This window comes from Leucopleurus acutus, assembly GCF_964270905.1.
Source record: "Leucopleurus acutus genome assembly, chromosome: 14".
In the NCBI taxonomy this organism is placed as follows: Eukaryota; Metazoa; Chordata; class Mammalia; order Artiodactyla; family Delphinidae; genus Leucopleurus; species Leucopleurus acutus.
Window position 1 is genome coordinate 12,030,083 of NC_139156.1, and position 16,460 is coordinate 12,046,542.

The 16,460-nt window shown below is 43.5% G+C and overlaps 1 protein-coding gene across 4 annotated transcripts in view; it reads right to left on the bottom strand.

Annotated features, from left to right (window-relative positions):
- DENND10 (DENN domain containing 10) overlaps positions 1 to 14,633 on the bottom strand; it is a 19,209-nt gene extending 4,576 nt beyond the window's left edge. For 2 of the 4 annotated variants that reach the window (XM_082854562.1, XM_082854561.1), the window contains exons 1-7: positions 13,945 to 13,997; positions 12,269 to 12,485; positions 10,863 to 10,942; positions 7,553 to 7,701; positions 6,131 to 6,242; positions 4,150 to 4,250; positions 1,431 to 1,538 (exon numbers count right to left, since the gene is read on the bottom strand). In XM_082854562.1, the coding sequence (XP_082710688.1) occupies positions 1,431 to 1,538; positions 4,150 to 4,250; positions 6,131 to 6,242; positions 7,553 to 7,701; positions 10,863 to 10,942; positions 12,269 to 12,485; positions 13,945 to 13,991 (814 nt within the window). In that variant the 5' untranslated portion in view covers positions 13,992 to 13,997. Of the gene's footprint in view, positions 1 to 1,430; positions 1,539 to 4,149; positions 4,251 to 6,130; positions 6,243 to 7,552; positions 7,702 to 10,862; positions 10,943 to 12,268; positions 12,486 to 13,944; positions 13,998 to 14,520 lie in introns of those variants that run through there. The other 2 variants (XM_082854563.1, XM_082854564.1) reach the window with 2 other exon arrangements.
- Between the last annotated feature and the right edge of the window lie 1,827 nt (positions 14,634 to 16,460).

The following is a 16,460-nucleotide window of genomic DNA, read 5'->3' on the forward strand; positions in this document are numbered from 1 at the left end:
CAACAACCCAAGTTACATTAATTATATACACTGCTATTTTCTGCAGCCAGAAGGTTAACAAAAATTTCTGTTTGTTACTCGTGAGGGACAAACTCCACTGGGATGAGCCCGTTTTATAGACTCAGAGCAGCAGAGGGCAGCAGGGAGTTGCCAGGCTTTCCAGTCCTAACGCTTCAGCAGTTTCAGTGGCCCCGGCTACAGCTAGTTTTCTATCACTCCGGCTTTACAAAAGGCAATATCCCCTAAAGACCTGATACTATATTTTGAATTTTCCACCATGAATATTTATTATATTTGTAATTTCAAAGCGAAAACAAGTTCTGGTTCTACTAATTTGAGGTTGCTAGATAAAACCTCACATTATCAGAACCTAGCTAACAAAAATCCCTAATTGGCTGGCATTCAGCTGCTCCCACTTTTAGGAGAAAGATAAATGACACTACAAAAGCTGATATCTGTAATTCCTGTCTAAAACCAATACCTCATAGTGTCCTAGGCTCAAAACGTATTTAACCCAATCTTTTCTACTCTGTGCAGCTGTAATTTAGGATAATTTACAGTTGCCAGAGATGACCCTATGACACTAGAACACCCTTTCTTGGTCATTAGCCCCAAGAATACTCTCATTCCCTGCTGCTTACTGAGACATCCTTCAAAAAGATTTTCCACACGGGAGTCATGTTCAACCCTCGTGTGGTGACAAATGTCTGCACACACTTTGATACTCCTTCCTTTATAAGGTGGAGTCTAATTCTTCTCCCTTAATGACTTGCTTTAACAAATAGAATGTGGAGGAAGTGATCATGTATGACTTCCTAGACTAGGTCACAGAAGGCACTGTGGTCCCCCCTCTCTTGAATTGCTCACTGTTGGGGAGACCAGCAGACGCGTGGTGAGAACACTCAAGCTGCCCTATGGAAAGGCCCATGTGGTGAGGCCTCCTGTCAACAGCCATGTGAGTCAGCTTGGAAATGGATTCTCTAGCCCCAGTTGAGCCTTCATTTGACTGCAGGCCTGGCAATATCTTGATTAAAACCTCATGAGAGACCCTGAATCAGAACCTCCTAGCTAAGTCACTCATAAATTCCTGCCCACCAAAACTGTGAGATAAGTATTTGCTATTTTAAATCACTAAGTTTAGAAGTCATCTCTTATGCAGCAATAGATAACAAATACACCTTGTTTGAATATGAAACTGAAGAAACAAGACAAACAGACCATTTATCTTATTAACATATAACCGTACAGCGTAAGCACTCAGATGTATCCCTAAAAGGGTCAGGTCTATTAACATGAATGCTGTGTTCTAGAAACAGAAAAATCCCTCCAGCACAACAGGTGAAGCAGGCCTTCAAAAGGGAGAATCAGCCTAAAAAAATACAACTGCTTGGCTTACATCTTGTGTCAACAGAACAGAACAGAGAACTAACCTTTTGCAAGCGGGGCAATGGTAATCTCACCATCTGCCAGATTCACAAACACATCATACAGGTCAGATCTATTGCTCACCTCCGAGTCTACAAATCCAGCGACGTAACCTGCATTACAGAGGGGACCAGCGTTACTAGAGTAGGAAGAAATCACATTGTGAACATACCAAGAAAGGAGTGAGTCTAAAAGCTCATCAGCTGCTTTTCTTCTCTGCTTTATTCATCCAGGGCATTTTAGCTATATCCCGTGGCATTTATTAAGATGACATTTTTGCCAATTGCCTGAAGAAACTCAAGCAACTCAAAATGTTCCAAAACTAGGTTTCAGTGTCAAGGAGGAAGGCTGAAGCAAAGCATCTGCTTTTCAGTCATCGTTATTTGGGTCAAGAATGACAGAGGAGGCAGCAGGCAGCAAGGATTCTCTTGACCACTGTCCCCCCTAGGTCTCTGTCAACAGGAAAGTCATAGCCAAACACTCGGGTTCCTCAGGGATAGCATGGTGGAAACAGCATCATCTTCCCCAATTTCAGATCTGATACAATAAATGCTACAGGAATCAGGGCAACTCAAGAATTAGCAGACTTCTGGAATTGGTGTTAAGACAATGGTTCCCAGACTTTGGATTTCACACAGCAGTATGATTAAAAAAAAAAAAAAAAAAATTTTTTTTTTTGAGGACCAATTTTTTACTTCACCAAGTGACAACATTTAAGAAACAACAGCAGCGGACTTTCCTGGTGGTGCAGTGGTTAAGAATCTACCTGCCAATGCAGGGAACACGGGTTCAAGCCCTAGTCCAGGAAAATCCCACATGCCGCGGAGCAACTAAGCCTGTGAGCCACAACTACTGAGCCCCCATGCCACAACTGCTGAAGCCAGCGTGCCTAGAGCCCGTGCTCTGCAACGAGAAGCCACCGCAATGAGAAGCCCGCGCACCGCAACGAAGAGTAGCCCCTGCTCGCCGCAACTAGAGAGAAAGCCCACGTGCAGCAACAAAGACCCAACAGAGCCAAAAATAATAAATAAATAAATTTATATATTTTTAAAAAAACAGCAGCAGCAACAAAATCAAAAACCTGGAGCTCAAGATGGCAGTGGTGGGCCATGTGCAGAGAGACTGCGGCCCGGCACTGGCACCTGGAGCGTGAGCCCTGCAGGCAACTTGCGAGAGCTCTGCTGTCCCACCCACAAAACGAGATCCCTGTAAAACAGCCCCGACCCCGGTTTGCGGGGGAGAGCGTGGATGCACCAGCTGAGACCTCTCCATTCTTTGATCAAAGGATGAAGCTTTCCTTTGCTTCCGAAACGAAAACTCATTCTATTGGCTTGAATGGCACTGGGCAGAAGGACCCTTGCTGGAGACGGACTCCAGAGGTGGGGAAGAAGCTGAAAATGGCCGAAGCCAATTTGGATCTTCACAGAAGATCTCTGTAGTCTCCTGCAGTTAGAGGTGGTGACCTGGCTGCTCCTCCCTTGGTTTGCAACTGTTCGAATCTGCCCTTTGGAACTCAGGGAAAGTCATGGAGGCTGGAGTCTTGTCTACAAAAAATGGGGGACAAAAAGGCCTCCGTGCCTGGGAGGCCCATAGGGCCCCGCTCAGTTTCAATTTCTTCTTGCCAATTGGATCATAAAGTCACTGAGGAAAAGCGTCTTGTCTTATATAATACGGCAACTTGCCAAGACCTCAGCATATACTAGGTGCTTAACAAATGTTTATTGCATGATGACTCGCTTCCTTGACTAATACACACCATAATTCTTCCATCATTTGGGAAATAAAGGGGCTGTAATATTGTGATATAATAAGAAATGTATATTTGGTTATCCAGGCTCCTGGCCAGAGCTCCTACAACACAAGCCTGCGCTCTAGAGTCTGTGCTCCACAACAAGAGAAGCCACCGCAATGAGAAGCCCGCGCACCACAACGAAGAGCAGCCCCCGCTCGCGGCAACTAGAGAAAGCCCGCGCGCAGCAACAAAGACCCAACACAGCCATAAATCAATCAATCAATCAATCAATGAAATGAAATGATACTGCAGATTCCTGGAGAGGGGACACTATTCTATAAGTGTTCCTGAGCCAAGTTGCTATCCAAATGGAAAAAAATGGAACCAGATCCCAAACCCACACCCTACAAAAAATAGTAATGCCAGGCAGATTAAAGACTTAAATGGGGATGAAAAGCTTTAAAAATTTTTACTAGAATATATAGGAGAATACCTTTCTACTGTTGGGATAGAACTTTTCTTAAACAAAATATAAAAAATAAAATCATAAAAGCCTAAAAAATCCCAACACATTAAAATTAAGATTTCTAGGGACTTCCCTGGTGGTCTAGTGGTTAAGAATCCGCCTTCCAGTGCAGGGGACGTGGGTTCGATCCCTGACCGGGGAACTAAGATCCCATAAGCCATGAGGCACGGCCAAAAAAAAAAAGAGGGTAACTTTTATGTGATGTGTATTTTACCACAATTTTTTTTGTACTTTATAATTTTTATTGGAATATAGTTGATTTAGAATGTTGTGTTAGTTTCAGGTGCACAATTTTTTCTTTTAATTAAAAAAACTTTTTAAGGGAAAAAAAACGCATTTACCAAAAAAAAAAAAAAAAAAGATCAGTATGCCCCTTAGGAATGCACTTAAAAAAAAAAAAAAATCCCCCCAAACAAACAACACTGGTAAAGCTGAGCTTCTCATCCCCTGGGAGCCTGCTGTCTACCTGGGCACATCTGCAGGGCTTCCAGCTCATCGGCATCCAGGTGCACGTAGGAGTGAAGTATGGTCCAGTCCTGTCGATGCCACACCAGGGCAGGCAGAGTCCTGGGGTCAAGGTGAGAACACAGATGGTTGCCAGCCCACACCTGAGACTCAGCCCATCCTCTTCCCTCGTCTTCTGGGGGAGGAAACTGGCTACCAGATGCAGAGGGAGAACAAGCCCTAAACATACCAACACCTCCTCCAGGCTTCAAAGTAAAGTAATGCAATGTATTAAACACCGACTGTTGGGTCAGATTGGCTACAAAAAGCTCAAGGTAAAGTTTCAAAAGATCTCCATGGTGGCAAGGAAGGATGCTTCTGAAGTGTTCCTCCCAACGCCCACTCTGCAGACTGCCATGGAGGGAGCCTGAGGGTAAAGTCCAAAGTGGGCCCTGCAAGCAAGAAATTTTTTTGAAGTCTCGCATTTCATATTTAAAATTCCAGCCAAACTTGCAAACTACTTTGTGCTTGTTTTTATACAAAAATAAGTTTTTTTTAAGAAACTTCCAAAAAACTTCCAAGGAAGTTTTTAAGAAACTTCCAATAAAACAGCTACTTCATTCAGGAAGAAGTATGGGCCGAATTTATCTGTGGTTTTGTGAACCCCCTGGTGGCCTGGTACATATCTCAGAAGCTGTGGACACTCCAGTTTCAGAAGCATAAATGGAGAGGAAAAGGGTAATTGGGTGGAAAAATACAAGGTTTGGGAGTCAGAGCCGGGCAAAAACTCTGGTCCCGTTACCTAAGATCTAAGGCAATCAATCATAATAACAATGATCGTCTCTAGAGTGCCCACTATGGACAAGGTACATGCTGAGCATGATACACAAATTATTTCCAATTCTGAAACCAAGCTAACGAGGCAGGTATTACCATCTTCATTTTACAGATAAAGAAACTGAGGCGTAGAAACGTTACGTACACTTTATGTGGTCACAAGGCTAAAAAGTTGCCTCCCAGGACCTTAACCCAGGTCCTTCTGACTAGCAAGTCTTTCTTCTTCTCAATATCTCACCCTTAGCCTCCATCTTCTAATCTATAAACAGGGCAGTAACACTTCCTCCCAGGGTTCTTGTCATGAGTAAAGTTAATAATTTAAGGTGACTTATACAATGCCTGGCATACGGTAAACAGCATAAATACTAGTTCCCCTGCTTTTAAAGAAGAATCCAAGTTCGATTTGGCAAGGAAAGCAAAACAAACTATGTTTATTATATAAATAATACAGTCTGTAATAAAATTGAATGGAAGAAACAACTTACCTAAAACAGGGGTCAGGCAACTATGGCCCAGGGGTCAGGCAACTATGGCCCATGCCCGTCTTTGCACATAAGATTTTACTGGAACATAGCCGAGCTCATTCATTTACGTATGTACTGTCCATGGCTGCTTTTATGCAACCTGTGGCAGTTAAGTAGTCGGGACAGAGAGCATATGGCTACAAGCCTAAGATATTTACTCTCTGGCAAGGGAAAGTTTGCAAACTCCCCGCTCCAAAATATTCATATTTCAAAATTTAAAGAAGAATCTGTTCAAATTCAGTAACCTTGAACTACTCAATCTAAACTAAAACATTACACCAAAATGGTATTTCACCCCCAACCTAACTCAGCCTGTTTATACCAGTGTGCAAAGAACAGGGTACACAGTGACACAGAGGGCCCCAAAGTGGCTGCCAACAAAGTTTACACTTTTTGGGCTTCTCTGGTGGCACAGTGGTTGAGAGTCCACCTGCTGATGCAGGGGACACGGGTTCGTGCCCTGGTCTGGGAAGATCCCACATGCCGCAGAGCGGCTAGGCCCCGTGAGCCATGGCCGCTGAGCCTGCGTGTCCGGAGCCTGTGCTCCGCAACAGGAGAGGCCACAACAGTGAGAGGCCCGCGTACCACAAAAAAAAAAAACAAACAAAAAAGGTTACACTTTTTAATGATAAGAGACCATACCTGGTAAACTCCTGAACAGCTTCTATTTTGGGGTGATAGACGACAATTCTTTTCTTTAGCATCAGTGCTGTGTGTAAGATAACAGTTTCCATTCCAAACTGAGATACAATGTCTTAAAACAAAAATAATTATGTTACTGCATTAAACATTATACAAGGAAATCAGGTTTTTACTGGAAATTATTCTTGTATGAATGCAAAATTATTTTCAACCCAGAATAAATTTAGGTAAATGTTATAAGTACAGAAGCACCTTATTTGGTGGATGGGCATATCAATTCATACATCTGCTCCCCAGGATGGGCGTTACAGTAGCTACACCTGCTCCCTCAAGGGACAGTATGCTGGATGCACAGATGAAGCCAGACTCACAAGAAAGTGGAATTATATGAAGGGAACCACCATCCTCGGTGTCGTGCAAACTTAAATTTTAAAAAATGTTCACTGACCCCCTCCCAAACCCACATACACATCATTGCATAAGTCCTTGTGAGACAGCTGGACAAACACCTAACACCTCAACAGGGATGCTTAGAAACCATATAAAACAGTAGGATCAAAAGTGGAGACAGGAGTTCCCTGGTGGCGCAGTGGGTAAGAATCTGCCTGCCAATGCAGGGGACACAGGTTCGATCCCTGGTCTGGGAAGATCCCACATGCCGCAGAGCAACTAAGCCCGTGAGCCACAACTACTGAGCCTGTGCTCTAGAGCCCGCGAGCCACAACTACTGAAGCCCGCGTGCCTAGAGCCCATGCTCCGCAACAAGAGAAGCCACTGCAACGAGAAGCCTGCGCACCGCAACAAAGAGTAGCCCCCGCTCGCCACAACTAGAGAAAAGCCCGTGCGCAGCAATGAAGATCCAACACGGTCAAAAAAAAAGAGTGAAGACAGGTGCTGTGGGAGGATGAGAAAGAAGGCCAGCATCGCCCTAGGAGTTCTCCTCTCCTCCCTTTTAAGGACCTGATGTCTCGCTTTAGCCCTAGGCTGGACTTTCCAGCGAGGAGAGAGGGATGGGGAGTTAGAATGGGAACTCTGGGGCAGGGGCTTGAGCTCCCCAGGTGGAACAGGTCACTGCTAAGATCTAAGGAAAGGAAAATGATGGAAGTCAGTGGAGACCTTGACCCGTGAACTTTAGTTCACTGGTGAAAGTACATTTCTGTCTTAACAGCTGCAATCATATGAAAAGAAACACCGCAGAAGTCTGCTTTCCTGACAGAGTTCTAACCACATAAGGAAATGTAGAAGTTGAACTACCCTCCTGCATAGGAAACAAATAATCATGTAGATGAAAATATATGGAAAGATGAAATAACAGAGTCTAATGACAGATTGTCCTTGGCTTGGGGATTTTGTTGTTGCTGGGAGGGACTCATCTAGGATGGGTTTTTGTTTCTTTTTTGCTTCTTTTTATTTATTTATTACCTTTGATGGAGCCTGCAAGGTATGCCTTTCGGGCATCAAAATCCTTGCTAAGGAAAGAGCCATTTTCTTCACTCTGGCATATCCCCTTTGTGAGAACCGCGATGTAACTCTCCATCATCTTAACTGGGCTCCCATGTTTTAGGTACATTCTGTGAGAAAGGACAAAAAGCACGTGTGCTACTAGTTAGCATGAACCACCTGGAGAAACGCACCGAGGCCAGGTATGGGTACGTTCTAAAGAATCTAAGCCAACTTGCTAATACACCTCTGAATGCCTAAATCTTTTCATGATGTGGTTACTTCTATAAATTTAATTAGAAAATCTATTAGAAAAACAAAACAACCACTTGAACAACCTTCAACAATTCACAGAATTGTTACATCTGGGGAGGCCTGCTGTGGTCCACTTAGGCAGGAGAATGAACTATGGACTTTCTGAGGCCCTGCTGTTCTCAAGAACATTGTATCCTTATCTCTTTTTATGTCTTACATTCACAACTGTTTTTGTTAGTCATAACAACTGTTTTATTGCTGGATATCCTCTGACAAGAAAGGAGTTTTATGCATGGTTCACAAAGAAAGCAGTAATTAGGTGTAGAACCTATATTTATTATCAGAGTTCTCAGAGGTAGCTGTATTTAGATAATTAAGAAATCAAACTCCTTTAAGTTTCTGGTGATAAATGCACACTAGACACATTCATCAAGTTAAAACTTCCAGAAAATGCTGACAGGAAACTGGCTACATTTACAGCTTACATGTGAAATCAGCCCTTTCCCCTGAAATATCTTCCTATAAGTAAGTAAATGTAAATTCTTCTGGAGAAGCAGGACTGGGTCTACTTGGGCATTTTAGTAGCTGAAGGGATAGAAAATTGGGACGAAAATAAAATAATTGTTTAAGAAAGATCACTTGAAAACTATATTTACTGTAGACTAAGTGAAAAAAGCATGTGATTTAACTGCTTACTAAATTTTGTCAGTCATCAGTGTTTTAAAATTATTTCAATGCATAAATTGGGGGAAAAAGGCAAAGAACAATGAATATTGTAAACTATCATATATATAGAACAGTCAACCCCATATACTTGCTTATATATGAAGAAAATATCTCCAGTAAGATATAGAGAAGGGAAGCCCAGGAGCTGCCTTGGGGTGGGGAGTCGGTAGGTAGAATTAGAGATAGGGAAGAGGGGAAGGAAGGGACTTAGGGTTCACTGTATACTCTTCGGCATTATTTGCATTTCTTTTTACGATGTGCTTACATTACCACCACCAAAACAAAGCAGGAAACCAAAAAACACCATTCAAATTATTAAATTTTTTAAAATAAAATAAAATTTATTTTTTAAAATTTAAAATTATAGAACGGGGTCATGGCTCTGGACCCAGATCCCACAGGGGGAATGAACCCCTCCATGCGGGTTTCCATGGCCACGTGAGCAGCGTACTGTGGAGGGCACCTCTCACCAGAAACAGGAGGGAGCACCTCACCACCATCAAAAAGTGTGAGTCTAGAGCTTCCCTGGTGGCGCAGTGGTTGAGAGTCCGCCTGCCGATGCAGGGGACACGGGTTCGTGCCCCGGTCTGGGAGGATCCCACATGCCACGAAGCGGCTGGGCCCGTGAGCCATGGCCGCTGAGCCTGCGCGTCCGGAGCCTGTGCTCCGCAACAGGAGAGGCCACAACAGTGAGAGGCCCACGTACCGCAAAAAAAACAAAAAACAAAAAAAAGTGTGAGTCTAACTAATACAACTTTGTAAATCAACTATACCTCAATAAAAGTAAAATAGAAAATAAAGGGAAAGTGAAAAAAAAACAGTGCTTGTCTCTGTGTGTGTGAACAGGCACACGTGCACACGGGGAGAGTGAGTGTGTGTGCACATGAGCACGTGAGCGTGGACAGGCGCTAGGGCAAGCACTCAAGTGCGGTAAGGGGTGGGGTCAGAGCGGGTGGCTGGCGATAGCTTGAGCCCTCATTTCTCTTGTAACTGTGACAGAGAAGAGAATCCGGAATGTGACAAAGCCACAGCTCTGCACAAGCGGAGACACCCTCTGGGCTTCCTCCTGGGCAGGAAGTGGGGTCTAAAGCAACCTCGCCTTCTGGGCCCCAGAACATTTCCCAGTGAATTCAGTTGAGTAACCTAACCCTGACTCAATCAAATGAAATGGGAGTCCAACGTTTGTTCAAAAACAACTTTGCAGTGTTTTTAGTTCACGGCTTCTGGATGGAGCCCCTTCTAACAATAATCATCTCCCTTTGTGTCAGTGCTGCATTTGCAGAAAACTGTTTATATTCCACAGCAAGCCGTACACCTGGAATTTATCTCACTGAAAGCAAGAAGCCTTTCTTATCACAGCTGACTGCAAAAACAATAAAGCTTCATTTTGTCAAAATACAACCTAACCGAAACACTTAGGTGATAAGATTGTATTCTTGCGCTGTGTGTGCACCCATGCGTGCATGTGCACGTGGTCATACACAGAAACTGCAAATAAGACAACCATATATCAGACTTATGGTGAGAAAAACAGAAACAACTCCCCTTATCCACCCCCCCAAAAAAAACCTACTTATTGGGCATAAACCTGAGGGCTGAGAGTAATACATAACACTGAGAATTATAATTCTATCTAGTAACAATATTAGAAAAAAACCAAAACCCCAAACCCTGAAAAAGTCTTGATTAAAGAAAAAGCCAATATCCCTAACATATAAGACGGATTTCATTAATTCCACCAGATATACTTATCAAGGCAAAAAAGCAGACTGTATATTTTAGTTAAAGTTTTTCAACGGCTAGGATGAAACTGAAGGCGTCTATCCTTCAGTTTAACGATTAACCAAAAAATCAGTTTCTCAGCTCCTCAGCATTCCAGCTAAGAAATATTTTCCTGTGCTTTAGCATAATTCAAAATGCCCATTAAGCTTTCCCCAAATGACTCCCACACACAGACCTTGCCACAAATGAACCAGCTTACCACTTCCATCCTAAGGAAAGTTCCAGATTGGAAACGAGCAGAAGTAACAGACCAAAAGTGGCAAGTGACTCAAAGTACCCAGAAATTACAATAGTTGTGCAAACTGCCTCTTCTCCTCCCCTCTACCATTTTCCCTAATAAGAGGAGCAGTACCATGGAAGCAGAAGACAAAGTTCCTCTTTATAAAACAGTGTTTGTAGGGCCAGTAAAGGTTAAGTTGGGGAAACAGAAGGCTGAAATATGCTTCCTCAGTGTAGAAATCTGCTGTATTACTATTGAGTAAGATCTTCATTTTTGTATATTAGCATTTAATACAGTTTTCATACAGACCTACACAATATCCTAGTGAAGGCGGCATATTTCTCTGGATTAAAATCTTTGGCGGTCAGAACAATAGAAAAATGAGTCACCTGTCCAAAACAAACAAACAAAAGTACACTCTTTAAAGATACTTTAATAGAATTAATCTTTATTACTATATCCTAACAAGCCTCTTATATAAGACATACCAGCATTAAAAAGAAAAGACCAAAATGTACCAAGTCCTCACTTGCCTCTTTATACTTTTACGTATATATACACACACAAAAAAATTATATATACATATATATTTAATTTTTAGAGTTATTTCCTCAAAAACATAAAAATATTTCAAAAATATCAGAAATGTGACTTTTTATTTAAGCCCCCCTACCCTCAACAAAGCAGAACTAAGAATGCCGTATCAGACCTACCACATAGGGACTGTTTTCCACTAATGAAATAGAAGGATGGAAAACAACAAAAATACGTTTCAGTAAAATTCATACAGTAAAAATCATACAGTTCCCAAAATAGTCAATTCTCTGTAAAATGCTATATAGGCTAAAGGGCACTGTTATAATAACCTTCATTTATTTATATGCCTCTATTATTATACGTATAAATGTCTGATAATCATATACCTATTATTCCCATTAATGAGTATCTTTCTGCAATTTACATTTTCTAATTACTAATCTCTGTTTTATCTTAAACCTCTTACAGTTTCTAAATTGTTGCCTTCCTGTTATTTTAAACGTAATTCCTTACATTTAAACTGGACATGCTGCATACTGTCTGGAGATTGACTATAAAATCAGCCCTGAAATTGTAAAAGAAGTCCCCACCCAGAAACCGACCAGGAGCTCAGCCACTTCTTTCCAATATTCTTTCCTCTGAAAAAGCCACTGGCTCTGTGGGACTAGGAAAGTGCACAACGACCACATACTTACTGGTTTTTAGTCTGTCACCTGATGGCATTCATATGAAATGACACACACACACAAAGTCTACAGAACACATGAATTTCCTCAATTATCCTTTCTAGTCTTAACATATCCTTATCATCCATAAACAAATGAAAAGGTTTTCTTAACTAGGATAATTATAACCTTTAAAATAGTTTTTAGTTATGGAAAAATACTTCTTCCCACTTTTAATCAGAGTCCAGGCTTTGAAAATACTTCTACATTTCTACTCCATCCAAGTATAACCTGGGAAAGGCTTCGCTATACCAACCCCAGGTCAGTCAAATAATATACACCAATAAATACAATGAATGAGAGTGAAATGTGAAAGAGAACATTCCCAATTAAAGTCATATATTTAATATTTTTCCAAAGCGTATTGTGAATGATGAAGTCTAAAGCTAAGGGTTATTGGAATCTTACATCACTTAAAATATTTTTTGTTTTTTGACCCTCATACAGTCATACCTTTTTCAAAACGGAAGAATCTGGAACTTCAACTGTTGTGATATAAAACCATGTTCTTCTGTACTGACCAAAGACGAAGGGATGGAGAAGTTTGTTTTCCTCTGTAAGGCAGCATTTTCTCAGCAGTAGGTTCCTTAAAGTAGCTGTCGTGGAAGGATAACACCACACCCACAGAACTTCTCCATTTGTGTCCTTTTCTACGGTGGAAAGATGGTCACTGTGAGAATGTCAAACAGCAGCAAGGAAGTGAATTGATTGGTTACTCAGAAGCACTTCGTGGAATCAGTTTTAACACCCCATTTTACAAAGCAACCCAGAGCACGTGAGAACCCCCAATTCTCACCTACCTCTCCTGGTTACATTAGCTAGCTCTCCTGATCTTGAATTTTAGGCCACCTCAGTAAAAAGCTTTTCTAACAAATCATGAATGAAAATGTAGCCTTAGAGGTTTGCTAGGGGTCTTCCCTATCTCCTCCCACACTTTACCTTTTAATCTAGTTGGAAGGATCATTAATAAATACATAGAATGGATGGGTTTGTTGAAAACTGGAAATTAAGAAAATGGTGAAATCTCTGTCATATGCTATGTACTGACAGTATGCATTCTATACTTAAAATTTTAATAATAATGGTTAAACAGTCATATATGTAGTTTCACCAAAGTCAACACCTCAGTAACAAAATAGGAACAATTTGCTAATAATTACTCCAGGCAAAAATAGCCTAAACGTTTGAGAAACAGTAACTGAACATATAGTAGTAAAAATCCAGTTTTTGATCTATAGACTTAAAAACAAACCCTTTTATTATGGAAAATAGCAAGTATTAAAAAAAGTAGAATGATAAAATGAGCCTCCATCCCACAGCTTCAGCAGTTATCAACACCTGGCACTCCTCGGTTCATAAGGGTAAGGAGCTCCCCGCCACTTATTTTTAAGCAAATCCCTTTTAAATTCATGTCGACATGAAAAATAAAAAAAACTGAATTGAAAATACGATAAGCCATCTTTTTCTTTGCTGTTACCAGATAAAGTCAGAGTTTAATTCAGCCTTAATTCCGAGGTACCTTCAAGAAGGACTAAGATGCCTGAGGTACTTAGGTTTTGCTTTGAAACAGTTTTAAAAAATCACATTAGAGATGAGCACAGGAAGCCGTTCCCAGATAAACGCACTCCTTTGATACAGTGAAAATAATCAGCAACATTTCGCCGCGTTTCCGCCAGTTTTGCTAGATCCAAGCAATGTGCTTGTGTACTAGGGTTTAGGGGTATATAAAAATCTCAGAATACTTTCTCAAAGAACAATGGCACTCAGGGAACCGACAGAAGTTCATTCAAGCAACCCCGTGCTCACTGTCGCTGTTGGATGAATGGTTGCTTCAAAAACTCTGCACCAGGTTCAGGCACACACTCCAGACTGCCCAAAGATCCCAACGCACTTCCATATCCATTAATTCCTCAGAACGAACTGGGATTCCACCCACTGTGATTATGTAGACACCTGTGTCATATGCACGACCTCTGTCTTAGGATGCAGTTCTCCACTGGTATGAGTTGGGGTTCTGGGGCTAGACTGCAGGGTCCCCCATCCTGGGTCTGCCACTTCCTAATGTGCGTTCTTGCACAAATGACACCCTGGGCCGCCACCTGCTGCGTAAAGTGGGCATCAAACATTACCCAGATCCCCTGGAGCCGAGGTGAGAGTCAAACGGGAAACAATCCATGCATAACGTGCAGCACCCCGGGCTGGCAGTTGGCCACCGCGTCTGGAATCGCTCGATCACATGACCGGGGCCAGACGGGCGCCGGGCTGGCAGTCACGCGTGGCTCTCCCTCGTTCGGAGGGACCCCGGCCCTGCAGCCTCACAAACGCGCGGCCTGCAAGCTCCTCTCTTCATGACCGGCGACTCGCCTACGCGGCTCGGTCACCTCCACGTCCCGGCTCCTCTGTAGCCCGGGGCGTCCAGGAGGAGCTCCCTCCCAGAGCCTAGGAGGCCTCCAGGGTACCCGGCCCCGCCTCCCGGCCCGGCAGGCCCCACACAAGGCCGCGGGCGCCCGGGCCCAGAGCGGCAGGCCGGGGCCCTGCGCCGAGGAGGTCGGGCCCTGCAGCCCCTAGCCCAGGCCCAACATGGAGGGGGCCGCGCCCTCCCCACCGCGGGCGGTGCCGGGGACCGCGGGAGCAGCGGCAGTCCCGGGCCCAGGCGAAGTCAGAACTGGGTGCGGGCCTGCGGGGCAGGGCGCCTTCCTCCTCACCGATCAGCCCGACTCCGAGCATCAGCAAAGGGTCCGCAGCCTCAGTTGCAGCCATCTTCCGCCGCCACCGCCGCCGCCGCAGCCGCAGAGCACCGCTCCCAGCTCTCTGCTCATAAGCTCCGCCTCTCTTCGGGATCCGCCCGCCCGCAGGCTCCCGCCCCGCCTCCCTCCCTCCAGGCCCCGCCCCCGCACTGGAGGGCCCCGCCTCCGCCGCGCTCTGCCAGGGGTGTGCCCCTCCGTTCACCTTCACCGCAGGCTCCTCACCCTCAGAGATCTCCCTCATTTCTCTGCTCCAGATCTTCATTCCGCTCCCTCCTCAGCCCACGCCAATTTTCGCTCTTCTCTTCAGGCTTTCCTCATTCTACCTCTGCCCTCCAGTCTGGCTCAAAAGAGGCGTCCTGAGGATGAAGGAATGGACTCCATTCATTCAGTCCCTTATTCATCCAGCCATCCAAAACAAAAAAAATAATTGAGGATTTAAAATGGCTTTAGGACTTCTCTGGTGGTGCAGTGGTTAAGAGTCCGCCTGCCAATGCAGAGGACATGGGTTCCAGTCCAGGAAGATCCCACATGCCGCGGAGCAACTAAGCCCGTGCGCCACAACTACTGAGCCTGCGCTCTGGAGGCCACGAGCCACAACTACTGAGTCCGTATGCCACAGCTACTGAAGCCCGCACGCCTAGAGCCCATGCTCCGCAACAAGAGAAGGCACCGTAATGAGAAGCCCGCGCACTGCAACGAACAGTAGCCCCCGCTCGCCGCAACTACAGAAAGCCCGTGCACAGCGACGAAGACCCAACGCAGCCATAAATAAATTAATTTAAAAAATAAAAATAAAATGTCTTTAGAAATATAGTATTGACTAAGACAGAGCATTCCAATGGGGAACTTACTAAAACAGCCCAGAGGGATAAGCCTATTCAATAAAATAGTGCCGTTTGTTAGAGAGTGGATAGGGGTGCGCTGATCTGAAATGGGTGTTAAGAAGGATTCCCTCAGGAAGGGATATTTGAACCAAGATCTGAATGATGGGAAGGAGCCAGACAGTTTGGGTGGCTGCAGGATCTTTTCTTCCGGATTCTCTAAATCCAAATCACACAAAACTAATCAGGGAAAACTCTTTGGAGTCTATAGGAATACAATCCCACCCTCATCTCATTTGATCTTTAAAAATATTTTTTATTTTTAATATGACATATTTCATACACACATACCAATCTAAGAAAAACATATGGTTACCACCCAGCTTAAGAAATAAAGTATTACAAGGACGTCCCTGGCAGTCCAGTAGTTAAGACCCCGTGCTTCCACTTCAGGGGCAGCAGGTTGGATCTCAGGGAACTAAGATCCCACATGCCTCGAGGAGGGGTCAAAAAATAAAAATAATAAAGTAAAAAGAAACATAGTATTACAAATGTAGTTGAAGCACTCTCCTTCTCTTCCTTAATCTCTTAAACTTCCCTATCCTACAGAGGTAACCACTATTCTAAATTTGTTAATTGTTGTTTTCCTGTATGTTTTTAAACTTCGATATATGTATCACTCAACAAAATATTATACTCCTTCTAAAACTTTATACCACTGCAACAATAGTTAACATTTATTGGGTGGCAGGCATTGTTCTCCGTGCTTTACTTGTATTACTTCCATAAATCCTCACAGTACCCCTGCCTGTAAGTCCAATTGTGATCCCCAATTTACAGGTGAGAAAGCTGAAAGGAGATGCAACTTGCTCAGGATAACAAGTGGCAGTGCCAGGATGTGACACCAGGCCGTGGGATTCTAGCCACATACCGGGTCACCGTGCTACACAGCCTCCCATGGTACGGCGTGCTGTTTGTATTCGTTCGTAAAGTGCTTTTCTTTTTTCCTTCTATTTTTTTGGCTCAGCGTGATGATTTATCCAAGTTAATATTTATAGCTCTGGTTCAGTAATTTTA